Source organism: Leptodactylus fuscus, chromosome 8 (assembly GCF_031893055.1).
Source record: "Leptodactylus fuscus isolate aLepFus1 chromosome 8, aLepFus1.hap2, whole genome shotgun sequence".
NCBI classification, from domain to species: Eukaryota; Metazoa; Chordata; class Amphibia; order Anura; family Leptodactylidae; genus Leptodactylus; species Leptodactylus fuscus.
The window spans coordinates 10,929,183-10,942,913 of record NC_134272.1 but is presented as its reverse complement, the minus strand read 5'-3'; the positions used below and the strand labels follow the sequence as shown (position 1 = coordinate 10,942,913).

Here is a 13,731-nt window from a genome sequence, read left to right as displayed (position 1 = left end):
CCCAACTGTCCTCAGATCCCAAACAGAACCTGGATTTGTCCGTACAGATGATACAGCTCCAGTCTGTGCAGTCCAAGTTTCTCGTTCATGACACCACTGCAGATAAACGTGACAGTGACTAGCTGACGGGCAGGACACGTAACGGGCGCCATGACACCAAATATCTGTTCCTGCCCAGACCACCTGAATGGGGGACACAGACTCCTTCATCTGTATGCGAAAAAGACAGAGCCTCAAGTGTGAGAATCGAGGGGAGACAAAGAGTGGACGGGGGTGAGGATAAGAAAATCGATCACATGAGGGGGCTAGCCTCTGTCCATAGGAAAGGTGATAAATGTATGATTCCTGGTGATCCAACTGCTGGGGGTCCCCATTCACAAAAACCCTACCCCTCCAGTCACAGTCTATGGCGATGACTGAGATAGCCAAGCTCTGTAGTCTGTACTGTAAACCCATAGACTTTCCATAGTGTGATGGGGCGCGTGCGAATAGAGTGATGGGACACGTGCGAATAGAGTGATGGGGCGCATACGAATAGAGTGATGGGACACGTGCGAATAGAGTGATGGGGCGCATACGAATAGAGTGATGGGACACGTGCGAATAGAGTGATGGGGCGCGTACGAATAGAGTGATGGGGCACGTACGAATAGAGTGATGGGACGCGTGCGAATACAGTGATGGGGCGCGTACGAATAGAGTGATGGGGCACGTACGAATAGAGTGATGGGACACGTGCGAATAGAGTGATGGGACGCGTGCGAATAGAGTGATGGGACACGTGCGAATAGAGTGATGGGGCGCATACGAATAGAGTGATGGGACACGTGCGAATAGAGTGATGGGGCGCATACGAATAGAGTGATGGGACACGTGCGAATAGAGTGATGGGGCGCGTACGAATAGAGTGATGGGGCACGTACGAATAGAGTGATGGGACGCGTGCGAATACAGTGATGGGGCGCGTACGAATAGAGTGATGGGGCACGTACGAATAGAGTGATGGGACGCGTGCGAATAGAGTGATGGGACACGTGCGAATAGAGTGATGGGGCGCATACGAATAGAGTGATGGGACACGTGCGAATAGAGTGATGGGACACGTGCGAATAGAGTGATGGGGCGCGTACGAATAGAGTGATGGGACACGTGCGAATAGAGTGATGGGACACGTGCGAATAGAGTGATGGGACACGTGCGAATAGAGTGATGGGACACGTGCGAATAGAGTGATGGGACACGTGCGAATAGAGTGATGGGACACGTGCGAATAGAGTGATGGGACACGTGCGAATAGAGTGATGGGGCGCATACGAATAGAGTGATGGGACACGTGCGAATAGAGTGATGGGACACGTGCGAATAGAGTGATGGGGCGCGTACGAATAGAGTGATGGGGCGCGTACGAATACAGTGATGGGGCGCGTACGAATAGAGTGATGGGACACGTGCGAATAGAGTGATGGGACACGTGCGAATAGAGTGATGGGACACGTGCGACTAGAGTGATGGGACACGTGCGAATAGAGTGATGGGACGCGTGCGAATAGAGTGATGGGACGCGTGCGAATAGAGTGATGGGGCGCGTACGAATAGAGTGATGGGGCGCGTACGAATAGAGTGATGGGACGCGTGCGAATAGAGTGATGGGACACGTGCGAATAGAGTGATGGGACACGTGCGAATAGAGTGATGGGACACGTGCGACTAGAGTGATGGGACACGTACGAATAGAGTGATGGGACGCGTGCGAATAGAGTGATGGGACGCGTGCGAATAGAGTGATGGGGCGCGTACGAATAGAGTGATGGGGCGCGTACGAATAGAGTGATGGGGCGCGTACGAATAGAGTGATGGGACACGTGCGAATAGAGTGATGGGACACGTGCGACTAGAGTGATGGGACACGTGCGACTAGAGTGATGGGACGCGTGCGAATGGAGCGATGGGGCACGTGCGAATGGAGCGATGGGGCACATACGAAACGAACATTTTCCAGAACATGGGTGCTTGGGATCCCCATTCTAGCATCTGCTAGGGCCCCAGCGACCACACATTTATTATCCACCCTGCGGATAGGTGATACACGTTTGTCATGGATTGACCCCTATAAAGGAGCAGTACACCCGAAATGACACCAGAGATAATTCCGCCAGATACAGAACCTTCTGTATGCTCCAGCCTTGTAGAAATCCTTCAGAATCCACAAGGGTTAACTATCTGAGGACTTCCTCCATTTTTTGTGGCGGTGGGATTAACCTTCTTTGCCTGCTGCGCCCCGTTGTCTGTCTCTCTAAGGACTTAAAATGGAGATTAATGTAAATTTGTAGTCAGTCTAGTAAAAGGGTTTATTTCAGATTGCTTTCTCCCAGGAATAGCGCCACTCCTGTCCTTGGGCTGCATGTGGTACTGCGGCTCAGCCCCATTAAGTGAATACAGCAATACTCGATACGTTCAATGGATACTGCAGTCTCATACAATGCTCTTATGTGACGGATTGGCGCCATTAACCCCGTTATTTCCCTAATTTCAGGAGCAGTGTCAGAAGTTGAGAGACTTCCTTGCTAACGCATCATCCGACGAGGTGAACCTAGAGTCCAAAATTGAAAAACGCAAGAAGGAGCTGGAGAGGAACCGATCGCGACTTCAGACTCTCCAGAGCGTCAGGTGACCCCCATTGCCACTGGTATCCTGCCATTGGCGGGCGCCATCGTTCTTCTTGCTTTCTCATTGCTCTGATCAGTGTTGAGTCAGTAGTCACATCTAGGATTGTCAGTGTTCATATTGGGAACGCCATGTCCTCCTCCTTACAGACCGGCCTTCATGGATGAGTACGAGAAGCTGGAGGAGGATCTACAGAAGCAGTATGAGATCTATATGGACAAGTATCGCAACCTCTGCTTCCTGGAGCAGCAGCTGGACGACCATCATAGGGTGGAGCAGGAACGATTTGAGGTGAGGACTGTGAATTATTGTACAGGGTAAGGCTCTGTTCACATGGGTGTTACAGCTGGTGAATGCTACAGATCCACATGTCTGACCCCATGAAATATCAGGTCTGGTGCGCCTTTTCTTACAGCCTTGTGTTGCGCCATTCCTCTGTTATTCTTCTTGGAAATCCTGGAATAAGTCGACAATGAGGTATTAGCATTCCCCTTGTCAAAAGGGATGTGTCTCTACATAGTCTGACCCTGTTAACAGTGATGGAATGGTTTTAGAGTTTGCAGAGACGCCCCCAACTGGTAGAACCCAGGTATTAATGTAGAACAGGCACAGAACAGAATGATCGTAAAAAATAAATCCAGAATTGATATTATTTATAACATCAGAGTCAGGAGAAGTGTCCAACAAAAGTGTAAAATTGTGTTCTCATGCAGCTACCACTAGGGGGCGTGTAGGAGCTTCCTGCATGCAATGTACAGTATACAGTAAACTCCTATGCCCCCCCTAGTGGTGGCTGCAGTAAGACAGAATTTTATATCCATGGCATGGAGATACTTAAGGACTGCCTAGCATTAGCAGATATGGAGGTGTATTTATTTCATTATCCCGCCGTGTATACCGTGCCTCTTCCCTGGGACTGACTATATACACACAAGTGTACCCCGCTCTTATCCGCTATATCCTGTCTCTTCATGTTTTCCATCAGTAAGACAGAAGTGGCTCTCCTGGGTTCTGATGAAATCCCCTCCTCAGTTTGCTCCCGGCAGCCATGCTTCGGTCTGTCGCTGTGCGCTGGTGATGTGTTATTCCGCTGAGTACATTTGCGTAGCCCAGGAGCTCATCTCATTGACTCCTGAGTACTCATTCCCAGTATGCGGCTGTCAGTCACGTCCTGATGTATTCCGTCACGCTGCTCATTGAAGCGACCATGCGTTTGATAACCCTATGAATAAATCCACTATTTATAGATTCATTTTCTGGGGGCCATTCTGATTATAGAGTAGCCCCCCTACCTGGTATATATGTATATATATATATTATACAGAGGCTATTGGTATTCTCATATATGGACGGGATTACTGTCACAGTAATTAGAATCAGAGATATCAAAGGATCCTGAAGAATATCTTTTTCCAGCGCGGCTTGTACATTTCTGGACCCATAAATTATAGCACCAGCGCTCAGCCCATGCTGAATCAACTCTATATTAAAGGGGTAGATACATGTTTGATTGTTCGGAACCCAAACTGATCAGAAGGGACCCAAAAGTTCTCCCAAATGTGCACGCCTTCTCTATGCAGCCTGTAATACAAATGCCGGTAATTTGCATTAGCAAGAACATTGTACGACATAATAAATGGGACCGTCACAAAGGACAATTTGTCCCACAAACAATAAGCCCTCATATGGCTCAGGGAACGGAAACATTTTTTTAAAAAGTTATGGGGTTTTTGAAGGCAGAGAGCCTGAAACGAAAATTAAAAAATGCCTCTGGCGGGAAAGGGTTAAAGGGAGTGTGTCACCAGACCATAGCCGTTCACCCGAGCCCCCGATACATAGGTTAGGGTCACCTGAATCAAATGGTGTTTTACCCTTGTGAATCGCTGTCAATATGTAAATGAGGGCGTTGTCACTTACCTCTGGGCAGCAATAGCACTGCCCTCGTTGCACCACAGAGATCATTTGCATATTGACAAGAACAGATAGCTTGGATATCAATGGAGGCAGCGATTCACAAGGGGAAACCAGTGTTTGACTCGGGGCACCCTAATCTGCTGGGCTGGGGTCTGGTCACAGAAGGGGTTTCCTGAATTTATTAACTGATGACCTGTTTTTAGGATAGGTCATCAATTAAAGGGATCCTATCACTGGATACCCTTTTTTCTGACTAACACGTAGGAATAGCCTTAAGAAAGTCTATTCTTCTCCTACCTTTAGATGTCTTCTATGCGTCACCGTTCGGTAGAAATCTTCAATATGCAAATGAGTTGTCTCACAGCACTGGGGGCGGGCCCCAATGCTACAAGAAAACCCTCCAGCGCCGCCTCCATCTTCTTCTGTAACGGCCTCTCCCTGTGTCTTCTTCCGTCCTGGCTTTCAATCTTCTAGGCCTCGGGCCTAGATTGTGCATGCCCGGGCCACAAGAAAATGGCCGCTTACTAAGTAAGCTGTGTAAGAGACCACAAGAAAATGGCCGCATACACAGCTTACTAAGTGGCCATTTTCTTGTGGCCCGGGCATGCGCATGAGAAGATTGAAAGCCAGGACGGAAGAAGACACAGGGAGAGGGCATTACAGAAGAAGATGAAGGTGGCGCTGGAGGGTTCTCTTGTAGCATTGGGGCCCGCCCTCAGTGCTGCGAGACAACTCATTTGCATACCGAAGAAAACCCGGATTTCTATCGAACTGCGGCGCGTAGAAAACATCTAAAGGTAGGGGAAGAATAGAATTTCTTAAGGCTATTCCTACGTGTTAGTCAGAAAAAAAGGGTATCCAATGCTAGGATCCCTTTAAGGATTAGCAGAGGTCAGACACCCGAGCCCCGGTCAGCCAGGCATGCGGAGAGCCTCTTCAATACTTACCAGGCCCAGCGCTGTACATGTGCCTAGTGCATGTTATATACATGGAGGTCTCATCTCGATCCTACACCAGGTATATACTGTATATATCGCTATCCCTGGTTCCCTATTTCCCATCTGCTGAAGGGCTTTTCTTTATTGCTGAGATAATAGAGTTTCGCGGTGCGCACATCTCGCCGTCCTCTTTACTCGCTCTGCCAGAAACCCATCACGTTGTCAGGAGAGATCAATACGTGCGCAGGTATCTATTCATCTGAAACCTAGAGAAGCTCTTATGTGCGGCACATCTGCTGACATGTCCTTGCAGCGGGAGTGCCCGGCCTTATAACTGCCATCTCTGCAGCGCTATTAATACGGCCATACAAAGAGAATGCACGGAAGAGTATACAGTGTAATGTGTGGGCTAGAGTGGGAAAGTAGAGCAGGCGCGGAGCCCCGTGTAGAGCGAGATAGGCCTCTTATAAGCCGCTCTTCCAGGGCACACTCTGTTCCCATAGGGTAATGTGCAGATCTCCTGCAGAGCGGCTTAACTATATGGCGGCTTTCATCATCTTCTGTACCTGGAGGAGTGAACAACACCGCGCCGCACATACTGATTAATATGTAGAGAGGGATTTATGTATTCACGGTATCCAGGACAATTGTATTCATATAGCATATCAAGGGCGGTTGTATCTGGGATTTTTGTGTTTATAAAGTGTATTTAGCACAGTTATATGTGGTACAGTTGTATTTATACCGTGTGTGACGCTGTTGTATCTGGGACGGTTGTATTATAGTGTGTTTGTGTGTGCGAGAGGCTGTTATATCGGGGGTGGTTGTATTTATACAGTGTATGTGAGACTGTTATATCGGGGGCGGTTGTATTTATACAGTGTATGTGAGACTGTTATATTGGGGGCGGTTGTATTTATACAGTGTATGTGAGACTGTTATATTGGGGGTGGTTATATTTATACAGTGTATGTGAGACTGTTATATCGGGGGCGGTTGTATTTATATAGTGTATATGAGACTGTTATATCAGGGGAGGTTGTATTTATACAGTGTATGTGAGACTGTTATATCGGGGGCGGTTGTATTTATACAGTGTATGTGAGACTGTTATATTGGGGGCGGTTGTATTTATACAGTGTATGTGAGACTGTTATATTGGGGGTGGTTATATTTATACAGTGTATGTGAGACTGTTATATCGGGGGCGGTTGTATTTATATAGTGTATATGAGACTGTTATATCAGGGGAGGTTGTATTTATACAGTGTATGTGAGACTGTTATATCGGGGGCGGTTGTATTTATACAGTGTGTGACTGTTATATCGGGGGCGGTTGTATTTATACAGTGTATGTGAGACTGTTATATCGGGGGCGGTTGTATTTATACAGTGTGTGACTGTTATATCGGGGGCGGTTGTATTTATACAGTGTATGTGAGACTGTTATATCGGGGGCGGTTGTATTCATACAGTGTATGTGAGACTGTTATATCAGGGGCAGTTGTATTTATACAGTGTATGTGAGACTGTTATATCGGGGGCGGTTGTATTTATACAGTGTATGTGAGACTGTTATATCAGGGGCAGTTGTATTTATACAGTGTGAGACGGTTATATCGGGGGCAGTTGTATTTATACAGTGTATATTGGACGGTTATATCGGGGGCAGTTGTATTTATACAGTGTATATTGGACTGTTATATCGGGGGCGGTTGTATTTATACAGTGTATGTGAGACTGTTATATCTGGGGCGGTTATATTTATACAGTGTATGTGAGACTGTTATATCGGGGCAGTTGTATTTATACAGTGTATGTGAGACTGTTATATCGGGGGCGGTTGTATTTATACAGTGTATGTGAGACTGTTATATCGGGGGCGGTTGTATTTATACAGTGTATGTGAGACTGTTATATCAGGGGCAGTTGTATTTATACAGTGTGAGACGGTTATATCGGGGGCGGTTGTATTTATACAGTGTATATTGGACTGTTATATCGGGGGCGGTTGTATTAATACAATGTATGTGAGACTGTTATATCTGGGGTGGTTGTATTTATACAGTGTATGTGAGACTGTTATATCAGGGACGGTTATATTTATACAGTGTATGTGAGACTGTTATATCGGGGCAGTTGTATTTATACAGTGTGAGGGTGCATTCACACTATGGAACGCCAGCGTGTATCACAGCCGTACATGCCGGCGTTACAGCAGGGCTGCCGGACACTTCCCATTCATTTCTATGGGAGCCGGCATGCGAGCGCTCCCCATAGAAATGAATGGACTGCTTTTTTCCATTCATTTCTATGGGGAGCGCTCGCATGCCGGCTCCCATAGAAATGAATGGGAAGTGTCCGGCAGCCCTGCTGTAACGCCGGCGTGTACGGCTGTGATACACGCTGGCGTTCCGTAGTGTGAATGCACCCTGAGACTGTTATATCGGGGGCGGTTGTATTTATACAGTGTCCCTGCTATGCTGGAATCCCATTGTCTTTATGTGAGCTCTGGTACGTCGCTATTCCCATGTATGGCTGCTTACAGCCAGTAACCCATTGGTGGCCAGGAGGAGGTTGACCAGTGCCCTTCTGAGGACGAGGCCATTGGGTTTCCATCGTAGGTGCCACTATTAGATTTTCTACCATTTTTGATATTTTTTGGCAAATATGGCACAAGTAAAAACAGCAGGAAACAATGTGCGGACTACATGAAGGTTGGTATGGCGTGTGCGTTCCTTTTAGACGTCCACACTTCTATTTTTACACATTGGGTAGGTGTAAAGAGCTTTCACTTTCACACCTGAGCTTCTTATGACGCAGGAAATACATATCTGGGGGTCATCTGGGATGAATCTATCAGACCCCACCTATAGATGGCGTCGCGTCTCCTCCAGCCTGGGGTTTCTTAGTGGGATGTTTGATTTACCTTGTCACCATCTCAAGATTACAGGAGGAAGTGCTGAGACCCCAAGGTCTTAGTGTCGCTTGTCTCTGCTGCGACCAGGGACGTCATGTGACTGCTTAGCTTTCTATCCAGGGCAGATGTTAAGTGCTGAGAATCTTCTCCAGATGAATAAACCTGTCTCATCCAATAGCCGCCACCCTGCCGAGCAGCACTCGCTCCCGTACGCTGCACATCTGCTGATCGGAGACCTGTCCATATTACTATACCTACATTACAGTGTCGCAGGCCTGTGGGGCTTCACCTACACGTCTTCTCAGGACTCGCTAAGTAAATGTGAAATAACACGGGAATCCGGGGAAGCGACATCAGCAAAAGCCGCAGTTATACAACCCTACTCCATGTGTGATATATATACTGATAGGGAGTATAGATTGTGAGCGCTATATGGGACTGTGATTGACAATGTGTAAAGCGCTGCGGAATATGATGGCGCTATATAAGTAAGCTAAATAAATGAAAATAAAATGTAGTAATGTAATGCTCGGCTACACCTGAAAATACGGCTCCGGGACAGAGATACAGGGACGTGCCCGACCGCTAAGATTGTGCCTAGAATAACTGATGTCATATGTGTCCTATAGGAGGCGGAAAATACACTGAGACTGATGCAGAGCAAACTGAGGGAAGAAGAGAATCGGCTGCAGAAGTCAGCAAGTAGGTTGGATCTCAAGTACATCCACTACAGTCATCATATACTACCACCGCTACCTGTAATACATCAACATACAGACATCATATACTACCACCGCTACCTACAATATATCCACATACAGTCATCATATACTACCACTGGTACCTACAATATATCCACTACAGACATCATATACTACCACCGCTACCTACAATATATCCACTACAGACATCATATACTACCACCGCTACCTACAATATATCCACTACAGACATCATATACTACCACCGCTACCTACAATATATCCACTACAGACATCATATACTACCACCGCTACCTACAATATATCCACCACAGTCATCATATACTACCACCGCTACCTACAATATATCCACTACAGACATCATATACTACCACCGCTACCTACAATATATCCACTACAGACATCATATACTACCACCGCTACCTACAATGTATCCACTACAGTCATCATATACTACTACCGCTACCTACAATATATCCACTACAGACATCATATACTACCACCGCTACCTACAATATATCCACTACAGACATCATATACTACCACCGCTACCTACAATATATCCACTACAGACATCATATACTACCACCGCTACCTACAATATATCCACCACAGTCATCATATACTACCACCGCTACCTACAATATATCCACCACAGACATCATATACTACCACCGCTACCTACAATATATCCACCACAGTCATCATATACTACCACCGCTACCTACAATATATCCACCACAGTCATCATATACTACCACCGCTACCTACAATATATCCACTACAGACATCATATACTACCACCGCTACCTACAATATATCCACTACAGACATCATATACTACCACCGCTACCTACAATATATCCACTACAGACATCATATACTACCACCGCTACCTACAATATATCCACTACAGACATCATATACTACCACCGCTACCTACAATATATCCACCACAGTCATCATATACTACCACCGCTACCTACAATATATCCACCACAGTCATCATATACTACCACCGCTACCTACAATATATCCACATACAGTCATCATATACTACCACCGCTACCTACAATATATCCACTACAGACATCATATACTACCACCGCTACCTACAATATATCCACCACAGACATCATATACTACCACCGCTACCTACAATATATCCACTACAGACATCATATACTACCACCGCTACCTACAATATATCCACTACAGACATCATATACTACCACCGCTACCTACAATATATCCACTACAGACATCATATACTACCACCGCTACCTACAATATATCCACTACAGACATCATATACTACCACCGCTACCTACAATATATCCACTACAGACATCATATACTACCACCGCTACCTACAATATATCCACTACAGACATCATATACTACCACCGCTACCTACAATATATCCACTACAGACATCATATACTACCACCGCTACCTACAATATATCCACCACAGTCATCATATACTACCACCGCTACCTACAATATATCCACTACAGACATCATATACTACCACCGCTACCTACAATATATCCACTACAGACATCATATACTACCACCGTTACCTACAATATATCCACCACAGTCATCATATACTACCACCGCTACATTCAATACATCAACATACAGGCCTCATATGCTACCACCGCTACCTATAATATATCCACTACAGTCCTCACATACTACCACCGCTACCTACAATATATCCACATATAGTCATCATATACTACCACTGGTACCTGTAATACATCCACATACAGTCATCATATACTACCACCGCCACCTACAATACATCCACATAGACTCCTCATATACTACCTCCGCTACCTGTAATACATCCACTACAGTCTTCATGTACTACCACCTTACATACGTGTGCCTTGGCTGTTGACACCGCCATCTAATGATTCATTATATAGTTACAGACATAATGTGACCTGACTGTTGTCTTCACTCTCCAGACAGCAATGAAGATTCGGACAGTGAGATCCCGGAGGATGAAGGCTCCGATGATATAGAAGATGAGGATAGAAGACATGGGAAATTTCAGCTGGGGCGCAGCATGCCTGTGCAAGGTACGCTCTAGTATATAGGCTGTGTCATGTCACAGGGAATCTGATACCGCTCAGCACTACTTCTGATCTCTGGAGTCATTAACCCTTTCTTAGGCTCGAGAGCCGTTTCTGCTGCACGATAGGAACATTACATCCTATAGCAATACATTATACCCATCAGGGGGCATCTCCTAACCAGGAGGTGATGAGGATGGAGGCATGTAAATCACATCATGTGTCTTGTGAGAGATCCCACCACCCAGCATTATTACAGCCAGGTGTACATTATATACTATATACTGTAAGTATGTTCTATACCAAGGGTCATCAACTTTCTCCTCTCTGGTTGATGTGGAACTACAACTCCCAGTATGCATACTTCTCTACCCTTCTTGGATCTACCCATAGAAGTGAATGGAGCATGCTGGGAGTTGTAGTTTCACTGCAGGTGGGGTGCCGAAGTGCTCTATAAGTATGTGCTTGCTCAGGATGGGAGAACTAAAGGCAGAATCTCCCCCCTCCCCCATAGGTAATAAATATCTGTGTTGTTACAGGCAGGGGGGCTCGTATTGTGGGGACCATGCACGGAGGAGACAGCGATGAGGTAAGTGACCAGATCTTGGGCCTTGTTTCACTATATGAGTTTCCTGCTGCACTGTAAAAAGTTTCCACCATAAACCCTATAAAACAGATCAGTGTGATCCAGAAATAAGCGCCATGTCCGGTTTGCTGTTCAGTAACAGAATCGCATCACAATTTATCATTTCCAAATCCAAAAAGTTCATGGAAGCCTCAGCCATCTCGGTACTGCCCCCTAGTGGCAGCCATTAAATCACTCTCTATTGGGATTTATTGTCATGTACTTTGCGCTCCAGCGTCCTCCATAGTGCCGTCCTATAGTTAAAATGCCATTGCTAGAATATTCTAATAATCTTGTATTATCGGCCCTGTATTTGTGGGATGACGTGAGGCTTAGTCAGGTGGCGGCGTCCATACTGGTCCAGGTATAGTCTCCGGCTCATTCTGTCCATTTGCCATCCCAGTCCTTCATCTCTTCCCTGACTCGTTCTGTCTCTTCTCTCCTCCTCACATCTCATGTCGTCTCTTTTTTATTTCCTTGCTGTCATTACGTGGAGGCGGGAGCCAGTCCTGCTGCCATTATAAGTAATACTGAGGCTGTGAGCAGCCACCGGCAGGTTGGTACATGCCCCTTTACCCGCAGGAGAACCCATATACTTACCCCCTACTGGTGTCAGAGGAGGCGCATTGCATGCTGGGAGTATTATTGTACTAATATTTCACGATGGCTCCCTTATAGGACGGATTAGAGGACAGTGAAATGGATGTGGAGGACGAAGATGATGATGATGAAGATGACGACGAGGAGGAGGATGAAGAAGAAGAAATCATGAGGGCAAGGGGACCCAAAAGAAACTTGGGTAAACCTAGCAGACGACTGCGACAAAGTGAGTCACTAGTGGAGAGTGACAACGACTTCTAACATGGTGCGGTCTGGTCAGCGCCATAACCTGTAGCACATTGTCATAGAACTGCATTGTGCCGTCCCTCTGTTACTCCTCCTAGAAATGTAATTCATTTACAACTGAGTGTTACCATTGTCAATAGGCCTGGGACACACACCGGGGGAGTGGAAATTTTCCATGTCAGTGTAGTCCTACATTTCCAGGAGGAGTAACAGAGGGACCGCACAATTCATACCTCTACAATAAGTGTCAGGAGAGCGGACCAGGCTGGATAACACTCCTCTACTTTCCTCCGCACTTCTCTTTCACTTCCATACTTCTACTATTTATTCCTTCTTTACATTCATTGTAAAATTTCCAGTTTTTACACTTTTTGTTTAAAAAAAAAAAATCAAAAAGAAACAAATAAAAAAAAATCTGTTGTATTGATTCTTAGTAAATTCACTACAAAAGCCATGAGTGTAAGGAGACAACACAGAAGACGTGGCGCTGCTAAGTATATACAAGGGTATCGGAAGGAAGGAAAGGTCTTGTGGTCTCTTCTGTTGTATCCCTGTGATGTGCATGAACTGACCGGCAGCCATAACTGTATCCGCCATGTTTGGAGATGAGATGATCCTCTCTATAGGGGGCAGTATTACAAGTTAAGTATATGTAGACCTATTAGTAGAGGTGTAGCATGCAGCCCCTGGGCCTAAGGCAAAATCTGTAATACCCCTCTCAGTCTGTAGGATAGGTCATGAGTTGAAGATCAATGGGGTCCGACCTCACCGATCAGCTGTTTCAAGCCTTAACCCCCCTTTCCCCCCAAACTTTCCACCTCCTCCCAAGTCTTCAGATGATGACGGTGCTAAGGATAGGAAAAACTCTTTAATCCTTCCCTTGGGGTCATAATCCCAAGAGCGATGGCTAGTTCTCAATCATGTCACAAGTATTTCTTTGCAATCGTTGGCCAAAATGGAAAATTGGTGAATGATTTAAAGGGAAACATCCCAAAAAAACCCTGATCCTCCAG

At 46.0% G+C, this 13,731-nt stretch overlaps 1 protein-coding gene across 2 annotated transcripts in view; it reads left to right on the top strand.

Annotated features, from left to right (window-relative positions):
• CLUAP1 (clusterin associated protein 1) overlaps positions 1-13,052 on the top strand; it is a 37,292-nt gene extending 24,240 nt beyond the window's left edge. The window contains exons 7-13 of one of the 2 annotated variants that reach the window (XM_075284094.1): positions 2,534-2,667; positions 2,814-2,955; positions 9,066-9,138; positions 11,140-11,253; positions 11,787-11,836; positions 12,369-12,428; positions 12,551-13,052. In XM_075284094.1, coding sequence (XP_075140195.1) covers positions 2,534-2,667; positions 2,814-2,955; positions 9,066-9,138; positions 11,140-11,253; positions 11,787-11,836; positions 12,369-12,428; positions 12,551-12,733 — 756 coding nt within the window. In that variant the 3' untranslated portion in view covers positions 12,734-13,052. The remainder of the gene's footprint in view (positions 1-2,533; positions 2,668-2,813; positions 2,956-9,065; positions 9,139-11,139; positions 11,254-11,786; positions 11,837-12,368; positions 12,429-12,550) is intronic. The other variant, XM_075284095.1, reaches the window with a different exon arrangement.
• The last annotated feature ends 679 nt before the right edge of the window (positions 13,053-13,731 follow it).